At 41.9% G+C, this 23,093-nt stretch overlaps 1 protein-coding gene across 10 annotated transcripts in view; it reads left to right on the top strand.

Annotated features, from left to right (window-relative positions):
* The window catches only part of TNRC6C (trinucleotide repeat containing adaptor 6C), a 116,211-nt gene that overhangs the window by 71,679 nt on the left and 21,439 nt on the right, over nt 1-23,093 (top strand). For 6 of the 10 annotated variants that reach the window (XM_077924247.1, XM_028717046.2, XM_077924244.1 and 3 more), the window contains 8 exons: nt 8,895-9,104; nt 9,724-9,893; nt 11,139-11,219; nt 11,657-11,714; nt 12,007-12,152; nt 17,520-17,669; nt 19,988-20,134; nt 21,062-21,181. In XM_077924247.1, the coding sequence (XP_077780373.1) occupies nt 8,895-9,104; nt 9,724-9,893; nt 11,139-11,219; nt 11,657-11,714; nt 12,007-12,152; nt 17,520-17,669; nt 19,988-20,134; nt 21,062-21,181 (1,082 nt within the window). The remainder of the gene's footprint in view (nt 1-8,894; nt 9,105-9,723; nt 9,894-11,138; nt 11,220-11,656; nt 11,715-12,006; nt 12,153-17,519; nt 17,670-19,987; nt 20,135-21,061; nt 21,182-23,093) is intronic. The other 4 variants (XM_077924245.1, XM_077924251.1, XM_077924248.1 and 1 more) reach the window with 3 other exon arrangements.

The raw sequence follows: 23,093 nt of genomic DNA, 5'->3' as shown, positions 1-23,093 counted from the left end.
TGCTATTAAAATTTATCATTTCATTTTCCATTCTGAATTACAGCACACAGACAGGGCAGACACAAGAGGCTAAGTTAGGGTGACCAGATGAAAATGTCATATATGAGAAATGATATGCAAAAGGATAGAAGATGCAGACAGCATGCCATTAGATCAGTCTGTGGATCATCTTTCTTTTGAAATTGTGGTTACGATAATAATTGTTTTACTAAGGATGGAGAGAGAAATCGAAAAGGTATAAAGAATTATCAGATTATGAAATGATTTTGGTAATTGGCTAGTGATACTAATACCTTGTTTTAGAATATACATAGCCAAGTAGGTGTGTTTAAAGCCATAATCTGGCAATTCTATGGGACATAATGGTTGTCAGTTCATCTGCACATGCTTGTCAGATCACTATCCCTTCATAGGACGTATCTGACAATATTATCTTCATTAGGGAGCATTGCTGTGGCTCACATTGCTTGCCAACTCCCCCAATCCCTTTGCCAATCCCCTTCTTTCACTCAAAGCTCCCCATCCCCTCACACCTCATTTAATCTGTCTAACTGTTGCCACCCCAATTGCAGATCCCCATCCCCCAAAACACCCCCATACCCTCACAGCTTGCCCCTTCCCAAGATCCTGCTGCCACTTGCAGACGACAGGGGAATGAAGAGGAGAAAGTCTTTCTCCCCTTTGCCTCATACTGCAGTGGTTTGAGGCAAGTTGTGAGGAGAGGGGGGAGTTTTTGGCAAACATTGGGCAGCAGCAACAAAGACAGGGAGCACATGAAGGTCTGCCAAGGTGCATGCTCACTCTGCTGGACTGCCTGCCTGCTCGTTCAAACCCCAGGCTTCCCAGGTGGCAGTGGCTGCAGACAACATGGGAAGGCCTTCCTGGGTAACCCACCTGCTGTTTTGCTCTGCCAGCTCGCTCACTTGTGCTGCCAGCCTGTCTGCTCTGCTCACTTGCTCTGCCTGCTGTTGTCGCTGCAGTTCTCATGGCCACCTATTGGCAGCCACACAAACTGCAGCATGACTTTTTTCTTACAAAAATATTATATGGTAAGATATAATTTCATCATGTTTTTGAATTTACTTTCTTTGCTCTGTTGCTGTTTGTCCCTCTTTGATGTGCATTCTCTGACACCATCCATCTGTTTCTGTTACTCTGGCTGTCTCCTGCCAAAGACATATTTCTGTAATTGTGGCTGTTACCCAAGAGGCTGCTTAGTTGTTGAACCAGTGATTTTTATTCATTATCTCATACAAAGAGATTTTTGTCTTGAGAAATAGAAAACTGTGTTTATATTCTTTTGCTGAACAAAATAATTAGCTGTAATTTGTGTTGTCTTAGTATTTTAAAACTTCCAATTTTTTGCAGCAGTGAAGGAAACCTTTGACAGTCCTCTGTACTTTTAGCCAGTCCTCAAGTTTTAACTTACCACTACCAGAAGAATGCAGCTCCTAATCATTAATGCTTGCCCCCCACCCCAATTTTAATGTCTTTGTGCCATTTTCTCTATTTCACTTGATAATGTTTAAGAAAATATTTTTGGAGGAGATTTTATCCAGTCTGAATGTCTTATGTAGTTGGATCTCATGCCCCTAGAAATTTTGTAACCCTTTGACCAGATTTGGTAGGGTTTCGTATAATCAGTCCTATCTCTAGAATCCTGAGTTTTCCTGACTTTACTACATTTATAGTCACATGAAGGTAGATGAGCTACCTGTACTCAAGCTCATAAGTAGTGACATATCATCAAGCTTTGGTAGGAAGATTTTAAAGCACCTGTTACTTCAGCATTAAAAATGAATATTCAATCCTTTAGTGGGATATGGACATCTCTACATAGTGGGCATGATTCAACCCCTACCCAAGTGCCCTGGAAGCTTAACATGTGGGTAAGCAGCTGTGAACCATGATGGAACAGCTGTGACAGTCTGCTCTGATGTGGGGCCTTACAAGGGCAGAAGTATCCTGTCCCCTTGCCCTTTGTGCTAACCACATCCGCTGCTGTTCTACAGGGTGTCTTTTAAAAGAGGCCCCGTGGAACATGTGTACTCTGCATCCACAGGGCCTCTTTTAAATGCATTTGTGTGGGGGTCATAATAGATCTAAATTTGGGGACAGTCAGAGGGGTGGGATTTGTAGATTTCATTAAGATCCCCCTACCTTTCCCCCATAGGGACGCGGGTGGCGCTGTGGGTAAAAGCCTCAGTGCCTAGGACTTGCCGATCGAAAGGTCGACGGTTCGAATCCCCGCGGCGGGGTGCGCTCCCGTTGCTCGGTCCCAGCGCCTGCCAACCTAGCAGTTCGAAAGCACCCCTGGGTGCAAGTAGATAAATAGGGACCGCTTACTAGCGGGAAGGTAAACGGCGTTTCCGTGTGCTGCGCTGGCTCGCCAGATGCAGCTTGTCACGCTGGCCACGTGACCCGGAAGTGTCTCCGGACAGCGCTGGCCCCCGGCCTCTTAAGTGAGATGGGCGCACAACCCTAGAGTCGGACATGACTGGCCCGTACAGGCAGGGGTACATTTACCTTTCCCTTTCCCCCATAATATGAGCACTGGACCCTCGTCATTGTGTTGTGGCCAAGGCATGCCTGGCCAATTGATAAATCCATTATAAATGCACACACACACACCAATTCCCCTGGGGATTGAGCTGTCCAGACCCTTGTGTGCAGGGTGTTCCTATGTGGGATATGTACCTATGTGGGATAAATACCAGTTAGCCCCCTCCCACGAGCCAGTATAGAAGGCAGAGTTGATACAGAGATGAGAGTAGCCTGAGTCACAGAAGTGCCAGCAACTGGTACACCTACAATCTCAGCTCCATATATTTAGGGATCAGCAGTTTAATTCATCCATGAAAACACTGTTTGATATTTTCAGTTTTCAACCATAAATGAAGTGATGGTATATGGCTGAATGAAATGGTAGCTATCACTCTTCCCCACTACCCTAAATTGCATCCACAAAGCGACTCTCCTGTACATTTACTGTGTGCAGACTGCTGAGTTTACATAAGCATGAGGGACTTGGACAAGGCTATCCAGATATTCTAAATCAATGATTTTCTGGATCAATAATAGCAGCATTTGTTACAAGTTGTATAGTAATATACCAGCAGTAGCGACTCATCCAGTGGGGCAAAGCTGCAGTGCTAGCTTCCCAGCAGGTGTGTCACTGCCACTTATCTTGTGGGACAGGGTGAGGTGGTGTGGAGCTCAATACAGTGTAGGTGTATTGACAGGAGGGGTGGATTTGCTCTACTGCTGCATGTTGGAACTCCCCTCATAAGCAATGGCCTGCTTAGAAAAAAGGGTCTTTTCATGAGCAAGGCAGAAGAGACAGGCAGCTGGGGTGGCTAGAAAGCAGTATGTAACAGGGAGATAAATGGTAGCTACAAAGAAGGGCTAAGGTATGAGTTTTCCCCTTCTCTCTGACTGAATCCAAAGGATGCCTAAACCTTGCCCCATCATCTTTCCTTACAACTACCTAGTGCAGTTATATTTTGGTTTCTTTTAAAGGAAAGCTGAGATTTTCGGGCTCATCTGCAATATGTGTTTGGGGTAGTCCCGATCCTTGCTGTTGATTTGGCCCCAATACAAGCCCCTCACCTCCACTATGTACAAAACTACCCACGTGAGCTGGGTCATCCACACAAATGCCTCTTCTCCCAGAGGGAGAGATGATCACATGGACAGGCTTCTGTGTGACCAGGAGTTTACAGAGAAGCCACACTTCACATGGCAGATTATCTGTATGGTGAAGGACAAGAGATTACACCTCTCCTCCACAACATTATTTCAGTGCCAGCTCCTAATGAATTGCACAGCTGAGTTCAACAGTACTTCCCGTTTGGGGAAACTAGCATGAAAACACAACACAATTTGAATGTAACTTAAAACTCTAGTAATGTAATGTGGTGACCTTAATAAGACATGAAAATCTCTTACTTTGAGTCATTTAAATGCCCCCAGTGACTAATAGAATCTATTTATGTTGTGAGCTACAAGAGTTGTACTAGAAAAAGGCTGTTTATGTAAGATATTTTAAATTTCTCATTGACTCAGAATTAAATATTTCCGTGGTCTTTTGTAGTACTATTCCGTAGTATCAGCCTTCTTTCTAGATAATGTAAAAAGATATTAAAACACAGCAAACTAACTTAAAATATATAGACCTAAGTTATCCTTTTGTCCCCTAAAGCATGTATAGAATCATAAATCTTTATTGAGACATTATATAGCCACATTTGAAATGGAAGTTTGCACCCTGCATGGTAACAAATGAAGCCTATATGTGCATAGAAAAGTAAAAACCTGGATTAATGCCACTTTGGCTTTCTATCCTAGCTGGGCTGGACAGACAACATAAACAGTTCCTGCAAATAAGATGACAGCACAAAACCCTTCATTTACTGATGTTTTTGTCTACCCGATGATTTATTCTCTTTGTCTGTCCTCTGTTTCCTCTGTGCTTTGAAGTGTTCTCTAGTAAGGATGTTGTCCTGGTGAGGTACTGTAAGATAAGAAAGCCATTTCTCTGGCTTATTTTCAGCAATAGTGCAGACATAACAAAGTGAGAGGTGAGTGCCAAATTACTTCTCCTGCCCCTTGCAGGAAGAGCTTTCCCCTTCTATTATATCTTCTTACAATTCAATTACAGTGTATCCGTGGGATGTAAACAAAATTATGAAGCATATTATCCACCTTTAGTTATACATGTGGATCCAAAAGCACCCACATACCTTTATTTTAGTCATAGGTATCTAAAGTGTAAACATTGTTGCTTATCCCAGGTCATGAGGGGAATTCATAGCTAGTGGGCACTCCTTCTTTGGAGGTTTTAAAGCAGAGGTTGGATGCCCATCTGTCATGGATGCTTTAGTTGACCTTCAGGAGTCCCTTCCAATTCTACAATTCCAGGATTCTTAAAATTGGGACTGTTGAATTCCAATAAATCAGTTACTTGTTGACTTTCTAGCTACAATGAAATAAACAGTGGTGGTTAACATATGGCCTTCCATATGTTTTTGGACTCAGAATTCCCATCAGCCACAAACAGCATGGCCAGTGTCAGGGATGATGGGAGTTGTAGTCCAGCAACACCTGGAAGGCAACAGGTAGGCCTCTGCTGAAATAAAGTTTGTTACCCCATCATCAACCAGACAGCTGTAGCCCTTTTAAAAATAAGTCTGCCTTAATGTTGGGAAAAGCAGGTTAATGTTATGGAACAGTTCTTTGTCTGGGTCATCAAGGAATGCCTTCTACCAGTAGTGAGTCAGTTTATTTTGAGGGATGACACACAAATGACTGGGGTATTTAAAAAATCAGAAGAAATGTCATGCTGAAATTCATCCCCAGTGGAGATCTCCCACTATCATCCTCCAATGCAGTACTTCTAAAGAGACCCAGCTATCTGATCCTGTGAGCCTATGAAATATCATTAGTAATATGCTTCATTGGATTGAAGGTAGTGTGTGTGAGAGAGTGTGTTACTTAAGAAATGCAAATATACATAACCGTTCTGAAACCCCCAGTGGAGTTTGAATTGTTTCAGGGATTCAAACGTCAGCAATACCCAAGTTACTGTTTAAAGATTTTTCTAACTAACTGCCGTCATATTCAACACTGCAATTTTTTGCACTTGATTTGATCTCTTGAGAACTTTACAAACTATGGGTGTCTTAACACATGTTATTGTTTTCATGTAATTACATGTAATTTGCCAGGGCATGAACTCCCTTGTTGTGCGTAATAATTTACATAACATTGTGTGGCTCAAAACACAATGTATTTAACAAAATGGCTTATACATTACAGATTGGTAGTGATTAATCATTATTATTGAATTTAAAGAGAACCCAGGGAAGCTGGTCCCTCTTTCTTTGTACTTAATAAATGAATACATGTTGCAGTGGAAATTGCAGTATTCAGCTTGAGGTTAAATGTACTGTTGCAAAGACTCAGAGCTCTTTAAATTGTGCATTCTAGCTTCCTTTCTAATAATTAATGAGACTTAATTTCTTCTATTCCAACATGTATGTCAATATATGACCACAGAATGAAGGCAGAAATGAGGGAAAGCCTTTTAACTCCATGTGAGAGGCATCCAGCCAAAGATTGGGCTGGCTATTTCAAATCAGTTTTTCAGCTTTATATTTCCTTATCTCTGAAGCTCCCCATGCCTTATGAACAGACTATTCTTTCTCCCGTCTCCACTACACAAACACCTCCATCTGGCATCAACTCTTCAGTTCTCTCCTTCTCTATGTTCCTATCTTAGGCTGCTTGCCTACATTTGCTACTTCACAGGTCCTCCCCTACTCTTGCTAGTCCCAGTAGCTCCTCCACAGTCTTAGGGTAGCTCCTCCACAGTCTTTGCAGTTAGCTTCACTCCCATAAAATACCTTGGAGCAGAAGTAGCTCCTATTAGCTTAACCAGTCTGTGCAGTGGTCAAGAATGAAAGCAGTTGCGGTCCACCACACTGGCTACCCTTGTCTTAGTGTATTACACAATATACCTTAGTGAGCCCAAGGGCACATATGGAAATCTTAAGAACTGGTTTGAGCACTATAAAATACCCAGGTTACAGAAAACAACCTGGCAATGCTCAGAACCACCCCCACCCCACACAAAAGCAGGCAAAAGCACCTTGACACTTCCCAAACAGTCTAGCCACATCTCTACCTGCCCCACACCTGGTGTCACATATGTAGGGCAGGTGGCCATGATTTGGGGAAGTTGGCCTCGGGGACCAAATTGGGACCCATGCCAGGCCCAATTTGGCCCATGGGCTAGAGGTTTCCCTCCCTCATTAGATATCCTTACAGTAAGGATACCCCTGAGGTAACTCCTGTTTTACACAGAGACCTGGAAATAAAGACTTGCCTATTTGAACGTTAAACAAGGATTTGAACCAAACTCATGGGGAAATACCTTCCAATACCACAGCTCCCAAATCACACACAGTTAACAAATGTTATTTTCTAGATAGCTCTGCCTTAATTTTCTTTCTCTTTGTGCCTGAATAAGATAAGATCAGAATCTGATTTTTTGAAGTCTGCCATGCAAATAAATTCAAAATAAGAATCTAAAATTAATCACGTTACTTCAGCATGCTGCAGCTCTTAGAGAAGACTTATCTTAAAAAAGACAGGTCTGAGACCCAAAGCTAACAAGTGATTTTTCCTCCACTATTGGCTAGCGGCCAGGTGAATAGTGGAATGATGTATGCTGTCTGTGATTAACCAAGCCAGACCTACTGCATTAGAGCCGGGCTTTGACCTTGCAGCGCTGCCTCCTGTGGTAAAGGTTCCTTTTGGACAAGAAGCAGGAGGATTTTACTAGAGAAGGAAGGGCTGATCATTAAGATGCCAACTCCTAGTCAGTTTACAAGCTGTTTAGGAACGTAGGATGGCTCAGAGCAATTACTATGTTTCTGTTTGGGTGCAGGACCTTTTTTCTGCCTCAAAGCTTCAGTACATTACAGAAAGCCACCCTAAACAAAGATACATCAGCTGTAAGAAACTGAGGATAATGGTGAATGATAGACAGAATTCTGTAAAAGGGCGAGCAAATGTGGATCGTAACGATGATCTTTCTGCAACCACCCCACATTCTCACACATCACACACATGGTCATATAGTATACACATAGCATACATGCATCACTCCCCCAGCAACTATTTTTGGGAAAGCATTTCAACTTGTTTCAAACCAAATTGCCAGAGGTGATCATGAACACTAAAGATGGGGAGGATTAACCTCTCCCCAGCTGCAGCTGCCCAATGCAGCATTTATGCTTGGAAACAGCCCTCGGTTGGCTACAGTGTTTTCAAGCCTAGTTGTAGCATGGAGGAGCTGTTTTCAATGTGTGGGGTTACTGTGTATGGGAAAGACAACCTTCATTGGGACAGTGGAAGAGCAACTCTGCCACTTCTGCTCTGTCATCCACTTTTGATACCACTGACCATGTTCCATAGCCAACTCTGTTCATCCTTGGCTCCTGATCAGGGACTTTTGTTTCATTTTTTTACAGTATCTGCATGCTGCCCAACGGCAGTGTTCTTTGGACAGCTCATAACAATAAGGGAAAGCTGGGGGAGTCTTCTCTATATCATACAATAATAATTTTGATAGTCACTGCATGCAAACTCTGTTTATTATCTGATCTCAAGTTGTAAATTACTTTTCTCATGTTTACTCCTTCCTCCAGTGACCATGTTATCCTTGTAAAACACACAACATTCTGTCACTGTGATAGTAACCTATTGCTCTGGATCAAATCAAGGCATACTCAGTATGTGCTCCAATCATCTAATTTCTTTAAAAATCACTTTGGTTTTAGTTCCCAGATTTAATAACTGCTTCATATGTGTTATCAAGACATGCATTATTCCAGGTGTAGCCAAGATAGTACCTACCGGATATTGTTTGAGTCCATCTCCCATCGGCCCCTGGCAGTTTATCCAATAACATCTGGAGGGCACTATGGTGTCTACATATTCATTTATCTGATCTGATGTGTCTTATTATCATAATCAATTGGCATTTTGTAGGAGGTAGGGAATGCTTGTGACTCAGTCATCCAAAAGAATCCACAGGTGCTGTTTCTTATTATGATGCAGGCACCACTTCCTTCACAATTTCAGCAAGTTATTCTTACTGTGCACAGGTATATTCTTTCTTGAAGAGGAAATGAAATGGGTCTGTCTTAATTAAATCCTCTCTCCCCCAATTGCTTCATGTTTAAAAGTTGTCCATAGCTAGGTATGTATGTATGTATGTATGTATGTAACGCTTTCCGGAAATGTATTCCGAAAAGTTGATTTTATGTTTCTTTGTTTCCTCTAACCATGTCCTCCTCCCCCCCCCCCCCCCCCATTTCTGATTTCAGCAGGCTGGGGAGAGATGCCTGCTATCCATGCAAAGCCTGAAGCTTCATGGGGAGAGCCTTCCTCCCCTTCTGCTGCAGTTGATAATGGCACTTCAGCATGGGGAAAGCCTCCCAGCAGCGGTACAGGGTGGGGAGATAACTCTGCTGAGTCAGCAGGGTCATATGGAAGAGCAAGTGCACCAGCTGCTGCCCCAGTACTGTGCAAACCAGGTAAGTGTGTGGGTTGATTTGTCTTGGCTGAGTTGGCAAGAAGAATTATAGCTCTGTTTTCATATAGATAACTTTTTTTTTAGCTTAAACAGGTATTCTGCTTGATCACTTGTACAACCAACAATGGGCCAACATGTATAACCTATGCTCTTTTTATTAATTCGGACATAAGCTCTCCAAATAGTAAAATACAGAACAAGCTTGACAAAATTTCCAAATATATTGACTCGCACATAATGCTTAGTGTGACCTGAGCGTCTGGGGTCCTAGAGAGGAACTAGTGGCCACATTACTCCTGCTGTCAGCTTCTTGTGATTTGGCCTAGTGTGTTTCCTGAACCCAGGCGCGTGGTTTTTCTCACTCTGAGCAATAACTTTTCATTCATGATTTGTCTGGAATGAGACACATCAAAGGCCTAGGTTCAGATGAATAAGCCACTAAGCCAATCCATGATTTGGTTCACAGTAGTGCAGCAGTGCTGGAGGGAGGAGCAAAGTGGTTGCTGCCTTCTCAGCGAGAGCCCACATGTTTGTGCTAAGTCTTGACTGATACATGCGAGCGAAGCCCATTGATTTTAAAGTATAGGAAGGTCAACTGAAATGTTCCATTCCTCCTACAGCTTCTAAATCTTCTATGCAAGAAGGCTGGGGCAGTGGTGGAGATGAAGTAAATCTCAGTACAAGTCAGTGGGAAGATGAAGAAGGAGATATGTGGAATAATACTGCTTCACAAGAGAGTAATTCCTCTTGTAGCTCCTGGGGAAATGCTCCAAAGAAAGGACTTCAAAAGGTAGGACTAAGCACAGCTGGGTTATAAAAATCAGTAAGATGAGATGGTTCATGCACTTTTTTTTATATACTTTATCAAATTGTTTTATGAAAGTATGAAAGTCGTCATTTTCAAAAAGCACTACAATAAGATTATTATCCTGTAGTTACCATCACTTGTCTTGTTCAAATGGTGTTGGAAAGCTGGAATGGACTAGAGAATCAGTTGATATGCTATGGCCCTGCCTAACAGATTCCTTTGCACCCTGCTGTAGATGTCAATCACGTGTTCTTTACAGACACAAACAGATCTGATTTTTGCAGTATTTCAACATTTATGCAAAGACCACATAGTCAGAATGAGTTCTGACAAATAAGGGACACAATAGGTTTACAGGTCATAATGCATGTCTGCTTGTTAACAAGTGTGATAAGCTATTTCTCTGCTGTCCAATAAATAAGGTAGAAAGTAGGAATCTTTCTCAGCTGATTGTATAAGATTTGTGTAAACCTGAAAGCCTCCACTTCCAGCTTTAAAGTAACCTGAGTTCCTCCTTGCATCCACACTTAAGGAATTCTAGGTGGCAAAATTTCTAGTTAGTGAACAAGCCAGGATCAGAAACCATTGTTTTATCCTGGCTTATTTGAGCTAACAAGTCTAAACTAACCAGGGAACTGGTTAATTTAAAATCAAAAACAGACGTTCCCTACTTTTTCTATTTTTGCACAAAAGAGGAGACTTGCTGCAACTTGTGGATGTGATGCCCAGCCATGCTTAACCATAGACTAATATATTTTCTTTACATCCAAACTGCTTTTCTGACAAGAAGAAACATAGTTCCCCCTCTGGTGTGAACCCAAAACATGCCACAGCTCGTGCATGTAGTAGTATATCTGAGGTAGACAATGTGGTGCCCTCCAGATGTTGTTGGATTACAACCTCCATCATCCCCTGCCATTGGCCATACTGGCAGGGGTTAATGGGACTTGTAGTCCAATAACATCTGGAGGGCACCATGTTGCCTAACCCAACACTATACAATGGTTTAACATTGCACCCAAGCTGTCTCACATTCATGCAATATTTATATGGAAAGACTTTATGTGGATTTTCATTCTCTTTCCCTGCAATAAATATGACAAATAAAGAAATTTAGACTGCAATCCTATACACTGTTATCTAGAAGTAAGTCCTGTTGAATTAAATTGGGTGTAGGGTGTTCTCGTTTAAAAGTTTTCCATTTTTCCTCTTAATTAATTTTCTCAGGGCATGAAGACATCTAGTAAGCAAGATGAGGCCTGGATCATGAACCGTCTGATAAAACAGCTCACAGACATGGGCTTCCCAGTGAGTAACATTTGGTTTATTTATTTATTAAATTTCTAGCTCATCCATCATGTGGTTCTAGTCCAGGAATATTCATGTGCTAGTATTTCCTCTGGCTTTGTCTTCATGGTGTTAAGCAGTGATGAGGAACCTGTAGCCCCCCAGATGCTGGTGCACCCAAGCTCACATAAGTCCCAGCCAAAATCAGGATGTCAGATTATGATGTCTTAAGAGAGGAGGTAGTTGCTGTAAGGTGCTCCGAATCATGGCTCCTAGCAAATCCATCTCGCTCCAAATTTTACATATAGATTACTGACTTGATTGCAAAATTCCTGTTTCAACCAATTGAATGGTTTGAAAGCTCTTGTTATGTCTCCCCTTGCACCTGTTTTACAGTTCTTGTAAAATCTACATTGTGTTTCATAGTTGTGAAAAAACGCAATTTCTCATTTTTGCAGAGAGAGCCAGCAGAAGAGGCCTTGAAGAGTAACAGTATGAATCTAGATCAGGCCATGAGTAAGTATTTTTGTAACTGAAATAGACATCTGCGGGGGTTGATCTGTTACAATGAAATTCGCATCACTTTTCCCAGCAGCATTATATCAAAGGATCGAGTTGGTTGTAAATTATCAAGTGCCAATCTTAGTGTTTTAAAAGACAAAATGCATTTTAAATTTCAAGTATGAAGTGTATTAATGTCAGTGGGAGTGTAGCAGTAGTTGTATCAGCACAACAGTCATTTTGTCTTGATTTAGGGACATTTCCCTCATTTTCTTTGGTGTCTTCATATTGTGTTTACTTTTTGCAGGTGCTCTGCTGGAAAAGAAGGTGGAAATGGACAAGCGTGGAATGGGTGTGGCTGACTACAATGGAATGGTCACCAAACCCCTTGGCTGCCGCCCACCACCGATCTCCAAAGAGTCTTCCATGGACCGCCCCACCTTCCTTGACAAGGTAGGTGCAGCACTCGGGAAGCAGAGTGGGAAGAAACAATAAATGTTAGATTAACCTGGAAATATGGGTGGGGCAGGTAAATGTACTGTTTTGCCTCATGAGTCTGCTCCCTTTACTTCTTAGCTTACTAGTAAAAGAAAGCATAGTTACTGGAGAGTGAGATGTTCTATTTCATCTGCAGGTGTAGACATTTGGCATTAGCACAATATCGCCACTTGCTGCTTCCAGCTGTCCTTTTCTAGCAGGGCTGGCTAACCTATGGGCCTCCAGACCTTGTTGAGACTACAACTCATGATTCCTGACCACTGGCCCTGCTGCCTGTAGCTGATGGGATTTGGAGTCCAACAACATCTGGAGAGCCACAGGTTTCCCCTTCTTGCCATAAGGCAGAGATCTTTTTTATACTCAGTATTGTACCTCAGTGGTGCCATATAAACAATAAATATTGAGCTGAGACATCCTCTTGCAGTGTAGATATGTGAAATATGAAAAAAAAAAATTCTCTTGTCTTTTGCCAAGTAATCGAGAGACACCAGTAATAGATTTTAAACTTTCCCAAATACATTTAATAATTAAAAAAGGCCCAGCCACTACATGGAGCTTCTCTTACAGGTTTGTCCTTAGACCCTCTAGTACAGGAGCAACCGATGGGCTGCCATCCAGATGTTGTTGGGCTCCAAAGCACATCAGCCCCAGCCAGCATGGCCAACGCTCAGGGATGATGTGAGCTGTAGAATAAAAACATCTGGAGGGCACCACATGCACTAACATTGCACTGACACATCTACCACATCCAAAATCCCATCTCTGGCCATGGCAATTTGTAATGCTCCAGAGAATAAGAATCCAGGAAGAACACTTCTTTTGGAGTCTGTAATTGAGACATCAAGATAAAGTAATCATCATATGCATCCCCAACTTTATTTCTAAAATTATTAATTGCTTAGCAAGTGCCTTTATTTGTTTATGAAAAGACCAGCTTTTCTACAGTTTACAGTTCTAGGTACAGTATCACACTTCTCTGTGTTTTTAAGGGTTGCAAATACAACAAATGAATACCATGTGTTCCATCCAGACTTGCCCCGCTGGTGAACAGAAGGGCTCCTTTGAGTCTGAAAATGCTCAGAATTCCTTTTCCATTAGTATAGGACACTATCAGGAAGTTTTTCTTGTTAACCAGGAGCATAACTTGGAAAAATAATTATTATGTGGCATTAGCACATAAAGGTGCAGGGGTGGATTGCACCTAAATACAGTACTTGAAAGTTCTGTTGTGGATCAGACTATGGAGTATGGATCACAACAAAACATTTCATTCTCATTTCTGTTTCTTTGGCCTTTGAAGTGTTAAGGCCACTTTCCCCTTCTGAGGAATGCTTTCCCTTCTTCTTCCAGCTATGTCCTAGCTTTCTTCAGGCCAAACTTCAGACCAAATGACTTTTTAAGCATTCCACAATATTTTGTATGTGAATAGGAACCTTGGTTTTTAGAGCAAACCAATCCTGAGCAGAAGGAACATATAGGAAAAGTATTCCTGCTTAAGAGGCAAGAAAGGATAGCAAACAGCTCATGACCTGAACAGAAGAAATCTTTGAACCTGTTACTGTCATGCAAGCTGCAGTTTGTGGAGCATGACGGATATTCTTGCAGAATGTGAAACATGTTGAGCTGAAAGACCTTGGGGATATGATTAGAAAATGTCTGTGTCCTCCCTCAGGACCTTCCAGCACTAAACTAAGTATCACATTGGTTGATGAGAAAGAAACTTTTCATGGGCCTCTACAAGGAGCCGGCAGAAAAACTTGTATTAGCAGGAGTTTATTTAGGACTCCACAGATATTTCATGCTTGATTGGCATGGAACAATATTTCACCCTTTTTAGGAACATGGGCTATTCCCTGACACTTAATAATCTTCTGAGTGAGTGGGTGGGTGGGAAGATGATGCAAATTAGCTGTAAAATTACTGCTTTTAGCAAGTTAACAAAAGAGCATGCATACACTCGTGAAGCTATAATTATTTGCAAAGTACACAGCAAAATTGAGATTTTTTTCCACATGACTTCAGGCTTTTACTTGTAGAATATTTGCCTGCGGAAGGGGATATTTAAGCATCAGAGAATAATCTGGCTCCACAAGGGGCAGAACCTTTGCTCAGCACCCTGCTGCAGTCTGTGATACTAAACCAGTGGGGGCGGGAAAGAAATGCTTTTGTTTACTAACGTTCTTCCAGACAGGCATAGCGTAGCAGTAGAAGCCCCTGTTCTCACTTCTATATTAATTGCTCCACAGCACATACACTGCACATTCATAAATGTAGGCCAGTTCAGATGTAATGCCAAAGAATAGCTTAGCATTGAGGTGGACAACCTTTTATAAGTGAAGAGTTGCATTTATTGGAAGAAAAAGTGGCTGAAGACCATGTGAAGGCAATGGGCAGGGCCAAAGCCCAAAGTGTGCAGACACACCTCTTTCCCACACTACCTTCTTTTCTTGTGGCTCCTGCTGTTCAGTTTCAAAAGTAAGTCTACACACACACACACACACACACACCCACACACACACACACACCCCTCTTACTGTTGCCTCTTTCCCCTCACCAAGGACTCACTTTGTCCTTCTTGTCCAGGCATAGGCAAACTTGGCCCTCCAGATGTTTTGGGACTACAACTCCCATAATCCCTGATCACTGGTCCTGTTAGCTAGGGATGATGGGAGTTGTAGTTCCAAAACATCTGGAGGGCCGAGTCTGCCTATGCCTGTTCTTATCACTTACTTTCTTTCCTTTCTCATTGATCTTCAGTGCCTCCCAACATAACCTGCTCCTTCCCTTCCTAACCGTTCTACTTGTCTAGCTGTGTTGAGGAGAATGAGATTGAGACAGGCAGGCACGCATGTGAGCTGAGGGTCTCGGAACATATATCCCACTGGCTAGAGCCTCTTATTTAAAGAAACTTGTAACTGCTACACTCTGTACTTAGGCCTTTGAGCTCATGTGTGGGGCTGATTGCCAACTTCATGGATTGCTGCAGTTCAGGGTTTTATATATATATATATATATAGAGAGAGAGAGAGAGAGAGAGAGAGAGAGAGAGAGAAACCTCTAAGCAGTGAACATAATATGATAACTATCAATAAAACACAGATAAACACAGATACAATTAAAACAAATATACCCAAATAAATTATACATCTAGGTAGGCTTGTGGAAATAAAGAAGTTTTCAGAAGGCATCTATATTATTATACTGTGAGGTTGTCAGTAGGATGGGGGAAACCATGAGGAAGGGGAGGAACCAATAGCCCCAGGAACCATGTACAATGTTTGTTTATTTACATAATTAATATACCACTTAACATTTTAAGGGGAAAAATACATGCACAAGTTATGCACTCTACCTTTTCTCCTCTTGCATACAAGAAGAGGTGATTGAAAACTTTCTCTTTTGATGTTAAATTAACCATTATGTTATGTTCAGACTCTAAGAACTCTGGTTAGTTCAGACAAACCCAGGGTCTAATTGTAGTTTATGATACCAGCTTGCTCTTGCTCACTAACTAGCATTTGCACAGTGTTTTCTCGAGTATGACATAACAAGGGATTGTGATTAGCAGATGTTTCTGAACTAGCACTTGATGAATGTTGGAATTTGTAACACTATATCACAGTTATCTTATGTCCACACTGGCCCACTGTGTTTATCCTGCATTAAACCCCAAAGACACTAGCTATACACAGAAAAAAGCATTTTGGGGGGAAGAGCAGAATACCCCTAGAATTAGGTCAGTGGAAGATGGCCACCTAGACAGACATAGACAGATGAGATTACTTCCCCAACCTCCTCCACCTAAAGCTTCTGCTGTAAGGTTTTCTTCTTGATATTTTGGATTGTTTCACATATAATGTGTCCAGTCTTCCAAACCATGGTTAGGATGATTGGGAGTAAGCTTTGTGCAAGCCCCTTCCTCTTTAGTATGGCATTTCCTCCTTCCCATCTTTTAGGCAAATTGTTGTTTGCCATTTCATTCAAATCGGCAAACTATGGTTTGTGGCTGACCTTCAAACCAGAACCGGGAACCAACTTTAAGTTGTGATTTCCAGTAATAGTTTGGAGAATATGCACAAACCAGCTTGACAACACTGAGGTGATGGCTTGCCTGGTTCAAAACTTAATTGACTCTGAGCATGCAAGGGAGGGAGGAGATAATCTTATTTCTTGAGGGATAAGAAGTGTTATGTATGAACTCACCAATTTATGGGATGTTCTTGAGGAATTTTTAAAGTGGAAATTGGTTGGGTTGGGTGGGTTACAATTTGGTTTTTGTTTATGCTATGACAAAGCTGAAGAATTAGACACAAAATTCAGCCCACTTATTCACGTCCTACTCATGCCAGTGAAACTTATATGCATATAAACTGGAATATGCTTGGGGCTGCAGTTGACAATACAGAATTCTTTGAAAATTCCAATTAGCTCTAAAACATGGCATTCAGACTAGGACACTGTCAACATAGCAGCCCCCTTGTCGTCTTCCTCATCCCTCAGATTGGTAACTGATTTAAAAATAAATTGTTATACACCTGCATTCAATAGCAGATGTTTGTTTACATACTGATTACTATGCTAATGTTTAAAAATAGTTTAATGTCTGTCATGTACCTAACTGTAGATGACACAGAAGATTAATGGAACAAGTTTTCTCAACAGCTGATTTGCAATTTAGAACACTACCTAAAATTGGAATTGTTGATTATGTATATTACCAAAGTATCAGTGAAGAAAGCATTCTGAAACTCCTGTAATTTTTAACTTTCTTCATAAGTCTGTTTCCACTTTGGTTTATGGCGGTGTTCCAAAAATGCAATCAGGCTTTTCAGGGTTTTCAGAAGAATTGAATGTCCTTTTGTCCTCCAACCCCTCCCCTTTTGTTTTATTTTGTAATTGAGAGAAAAGAGAGGAAATGAAGTGGGCATGGAAGTAATGATCAGGCAGAAGTCTGTCTTGTGCGGGTGTTCTTGCCATTCCTCTTGAGGCAAGGGATCGGTTGCCCTGTAACATTCCTATTTTTAAAATGTTACAACAAGCATCCCTTTTTGTGCCTGCCATTTTTCGTACTACAGAATACTGTTCAGTTATAGATTTACAAAATGCAAAGCGAAAAGTAAAGACAAACAGTATCTAAATTCTGTTTCTCTTTTTCTTCTCCCTTCCACCCCATACTTTTCATTATATATTCCTCATGCCTTTTTAAACAATATTTTGAACTTTTATTCATCCATGTTCCACTTATATTTCCATGGGAAACTGTTCTGTGCACTGTCTGTACCTGGACACTGCACACAGCTCACCCTTTCTTTTTTCAATCAGGATGGCGGCCTAGTGGAAGAGCCCACTACTTCACCATTTTTGCCTTCACCAAGCCTGAAGCTCCCCCTTTCAAACAGTGCACTCCCTAATCAGACCCTGGGTGGGATTGCCTCAGGGCTGGGCATGCAAAACTTGAATTCTTCTAGACAGGTAAGGTATCTTTTGAGTGACAGTTATTTGAATGTCAGCACGCTTGCGCTTGCTAGTCAGCAAGATATTTGTTTGGCTTTGCTTTTCATTTTAAGGCTCCTTTTTCTCAAACGTAAAGAAGTGAATGAAAAGTCAAAAATCAGCTTGTCATCGAAGCGTATTTCAAATGACAGTTGTTACTGCACGCCAAGATTCCCAAAGGTCCTTCGCTATAGAACTTGCCCCTGCTTCCCTGCAGTTCCCCCCGTCCTTGTTGTTGGTTCCTTTTCTCCTCTGGTGCATCCCACAGCGTCCCTGCACACTGGCCCTCCTTCCCATCCTCACACAGACCATACTTCTTGCCGCTCATAGCTCTTGCCGCTCTTGCTTACTTCCTCTTCGCCTTCTCAGCTCATACACGTTGAAAGGTTTCCCTATACTGGGGCCTTTATATCACTCTTCTCCCCCACCCTCAAGCTTTCTTGGTTGCAGTATGTGCTTGTTAGGTGGAACAGGACCAGTATTCGTTTTTAACTGTCCAATCCACACATTTGGTGCTGCTTCCAAGTCTAGATGATAGAGCACTTGACTAGAGAAACCAAATATTTGCCCTTTTGCCATTGCTTACACTATAATGTCAAGGCTGTCCTCTAAAACCTATGGACCAAATTATTTATACAGTGGTACCTCTGGTTACAAACTTAATTCATTCCGGAGGTCCGTTCTTAAGCTGAAACCGTTCTTATCCTGAGGCGCGCTTTTGCTAATGGGGCCTCCTGCTGTCTGCGCACCTCCGGCACACAATTTCCCTTCACATCCTGGAGCAGAGTTTGCAACCAGGAGCAGCTACTTTTGGGTTAGCAGAGTTGGTAACCCGAAGCATCCGTAACCAGAAGCGTTCGTAACCAGAGGTACCACTGTATTTGAGCTGGCTAGGTATTGTTAAATGCCAGCATCCTGTTCCTACAGTGGCCAAGCCCACAAGCAAAACAGAAGTTCCTTAGCACTCTCCTGTTCCCCTGTAACTGGTATTCAGAGGCATATTGGAGATTGGCGATAATGTACAGTATAGCTATTGATAGTCTTATGCTCCATGAATTTGTCTATTCACCCTCTAAGCTATCCAGGGTGGCATCAATCACTGTGTAAAGAAGTTTGTCTGTCTTGAATCTCCTACCATTCAGCTTCAATGGATTATCCCGGGTTCTAATACTGTGAGACTATCCAGTTTCTCGACACCATATGTAATTTGTTCCACATGCCCCAGTTGCCTTTTGCATGAGCTAAAAAGCCCCAAACATTGGAACTGTGTGTCATAGTTGATAATCAGGAAACTACATGGTACAAGTGGTTTTTGTTTCTGTTTTTAAAGCGAAGGTGATAAAAGGATAAGCTGGAATGTTGACCCAAACTTATTAGAATAATAGTAATTCATTTTTACTTTGGCCACATTTGGACATCACACTTAACTATAGTTTAGCATAATATGAAGAAGCTGCCTCCTTTCTGCTCAGGCACGACCATTAGGAAGAGCAAACAATGGTCAAGCAGGATGCCCAAATGCATTCCAGTACCCAAATCTATATTTTTATGTCATACATTCCACACGTGAACGTATTTTTAATTTTTTTTTACTGAAACTAGAGGGGAAAGCTTTACACTATATGTCCAGGAAAAAAGTCACTTCCTAGATAAAGTTAATTCACATACATGTAGTTTATGATTGACTCATTTTGAAAGCGAAATTTAAGCCTGCTTTAGACATGCAACTACCTTTAAGGGTGGCTATTTGTATCTGCATCCAGTTGCTTGCATTGCCTTTCTATAGCAGATCCCCATGCTGTTGCAGCACTTTCAGTGGCATCATTGCTAGCCTCCTTCTAGGGGCATTTGCCATGGTTTGACAGAATGAGGTGCAGTTTTGTACGCACCATCATCTTTCCAGAGGAAGCTGCTTCCACAAAGTGAACATGGTTGGCTGCGTGAGTAATTTAGGTCAACTGATGTATTTGTACCAAACTCCTACCGATGGTACATGCCTACTGATGTTTCAGTTTGCTATACTTTAAACCAGTGGTGGCCAAACTTGGTCCTCTAGGTGTTTTGGGACTACAACTCCCATCACCCCTTGCTAACAGGACCAGTGGTCAGGGATGATGGGAATTGTAGTCCCAAAACAGCTGGAGGGCCAGGTTTGGCCATCACTGCTTTAAACGCTTCACCTGCTGCTAATCTGCATGAGAGCTCCTTTGTTTGCTAATGTCTTGAGCTAGACTACAGTGACTGTCACAAGCTATAAAATTGTGAAACTTAAATCTTCTAACCTTGTCATCCCACAGATACCGAGTGGCAATCTGGGTATGTTTGGCAATAGCGGAGCAGCACAAGCCAGGACCATGCAACAGCCGCAGCAACCGCCAGTGCAACCTCTTAACTCATCCCAGCCTAGTCTTCGTGCTCAAGTGCCTCAGTTTCTCTCCCCTCAGGTTAGATTGAGCTCTGTAGCATTAGTGATAGCCAGGGATGCAAACCCAGGTGTCGTTAACCACTGGCAGTTGGAAAACAAGGGCCTAGCGGTTAGCACTTGGGTTGTCGGTAAGGTCAGGAGGCAGGTTTCTCCTCCTCACCGGCTCCTCAGTTTTGCAAAAATGGTTGTATCCCTGGCGATGGCCATTTCTGTGCCATAACTAATGCATATTGAGTGGAACACTTAAATGGAAGAAAAAATAATATATTCTTAAAGTTATCTGCACCTAGAGATGGCTGATAGTGCCAGTTGGAATAATGCAACATAAAATATTGACACCACCACACTTACACAATATACTTCTATGAAAGGCACCATGTGTAGAGAAATGCCACAGAGTTTTTAAGTTGCCATGCCAGTTTATTTGAATTACAAAAAATAGCATGTTGTGGGAAAGTTATTAGTGACTCAGGTTGTACCCTACTAAATCATTGCATGTGTGGAATGACTTTTGTGAACAGGGTGGAACTTCCTCTCCCTTTCCTGCCCCTGCACACACCCCAAATCTGCCTTGGGAGTTCCCTCAACCCTCTGGAGCAGTTCTGGGGGGAGAAGAGGGAGAGGAATTTGTGTGGCACTTGCAGAAGTTGTTAGACACATACAATGACTTGGTTGGATACAACTCTCAAGTATTTATATTTTATGTGTCAGGTTTAGAAAGGATGAGCAATTCTGGAATGAAGGTTTATTTTGCTGTGATATGTTGTGTTTGCTTTCAACTTCTACACATAGCTTTCTATTAAACAAAAATCACAGCAAGTAACCTAAAAACCACTTTCTTTGGAATTGTCTTGTTTCAACTCTGCAAGGAGTTCAGACCTATAACTAAGGTCATTACTAATCACTGTAGTAATGAATATTCACCTCTTACATTCTTTTTCTCCAGGTTCAAGCACAGCTTTTGCAGTTTGCAGCAAAAAACATTGGTCTCAATCCTGCACTATTAACCTCGCCAATTAATCCTCAGCATATGACGATGTTGAACCAGCTCTATCAGCTGCAGCTGGTGAGTTAAAAGCCACAGTGAGAAAGCTATAAATCCAGAAAGAAAATCTTGCATTTAAAGCCACATGAATGGGCATGTTCACTTCAGAAATGATGATTAGACTTGGTTCTGAAAATGAATTTATATACCTACCTGAATCTTAAAAGTTGCTTGATACTTCCAGTATGATAAAGACTAAATTCTTTGCTCATTACCATTGGATTGTTCTAAACTTAACTTTTGAAACACATGTATAGGACTGTAACCTCAAAAAAAAACCTCTGGTACCACTACTATTACTCAAAATTCTACAATATTTCTGATAGATTCCTGTGTTGTTGTTTTTGTATTGTATGCTAATCTAATAAAATTGATGTTCTGCAATACTTCTTCACCAGTAGATGCAATGGAGCATTATTTCCATTCATTTGTGCAATCAGTCATGCCCTTAATATGCATGTATTTTATTGCAAACCTTTCAAAGTTATTGCAAACCAAATTTTTCTAGGACCCAGTCTTCCAGATATTAAGATACCAGTGTAGAATTCAATGTACCCAAGGGCAACAACTAATCTTAGGTTTTGAGAAAACTGCCCCATGTTATAAATATAGAACTTCTTTTTATTTCAGTTTTGTGAGCATACAGAAGTATGTGCAGACATAACAACAGTGGTATAAATACCTTAAATAAGCTTAAGCCCTAGCCAGAGGCCAGGTGTGAATGTATGGTTTGAACCATAGTACAGTGGTACCTCTGGTTGCAAACGGGATCCGTTCCAGAGGCCCGTTTGCAACATGAAAAGTGTGCAGCCCACAGCAGCGCGTCTGCGCATGCGCGGTTGCAATTTGCTGCTTCTGTGCATGCGCATGACGTCATTTTGCACTTCTGCGCATGCACAAGCGGTGAAACCAGGAAATAACCCTTTGCCGCGGTTGCTGCGGGACGTAACCTGAAAGAACGTAACCTGAAGCAGACATAACATGAGGTATGACTGTATAGAGGGTTTCAGGTAGGCAACAGATGAATTCCACTGGTATCAGCTCAATGTATGTGTGCTCCAGGGCTTAGTTTGACATGCTAAAGGTTCTCTAATCTTTTTGGGCAAGTAGACACACTTGGAATTTTGAGAAAGTGCTAGGGATGTCAGTCACAAAATGGCTGCCAGGAGGACAGGCCCTAACACAAAATGGCTGCTGTGGAGATGTAGCATAATACCAAATAACTGTGGGAGTGGGGGCATGACATACCTTGCTACCAAGGAAAAAGAGAGGAAAAGGAGACAGAATGGTGTGGCATGCCCCTCTCCCAGTAGCCACCCCATCAAAGGGGGGAAAGTACATACATCAGCCACCGCTACACTTGCTCACAGAGAGCAACTTGGCACCCAGTGAGATGTGGGCATGTTTAAGGGGGCATGCTCAGTGTAGGAGAGGTGGAGTCGTGCAGACAGAATTGAACAAGAAAGGCAAAATGTCTGAGGGGTTTTTTAAGGGGATATTTATTAAGACCTTCAACAAGCACCTTGTGGGCAACCTCTGCACCACAGTGTTCTTGTTAACTTGAGTTCTAAACCAGGATTAAGAGAGCAGAATTAGCATGAACCCTGATTAAATGTTTTGTCTAACCTGGGCCTTTGTGATTAGTTCTCTCACATGCTAACAACACTCTATTTGCATCTCCGTGTTTACATTTTCTTGAACAATCATTCAGTTGATGATGCCTTTTCCTCATCACGTTTTAAATAGCTTTAATTGGCCATGTATTGTTTGCACTCTTGATCTGAGCTGACTTCTGTCTCTGGGTCTGTTACTTCCTGCAAGGAGGGCTTTGGGAACATGCATTTGTTTCACATGTTATTTAATGCAGTTGCAGTGAGGCCATTGGGCTTCTTCACACTGTGACCTTAGACTTCTTCTTTTTCTCAACTTGCAG

The sequence above is a fragment of the Podarcis muralis genome, chromosome 2 (assembly GCF_964188315.1).
Source record: "Podarcis muralis chromosome 2, rPodMur119.hap1.1, whole genome shotgun sequence".
In the NCBI taxonomy this organism is placed as follows: Eukaryota; Metazoa; Chordata; class Lepidosauria; order Squamata; family Lacertidae; genus Podarcis; species Podarcis muralis.
Note: the sequence above shows the minus strand (reverse complement) of the source record. Positions and strands in the feature narration are given on the sequence as shown.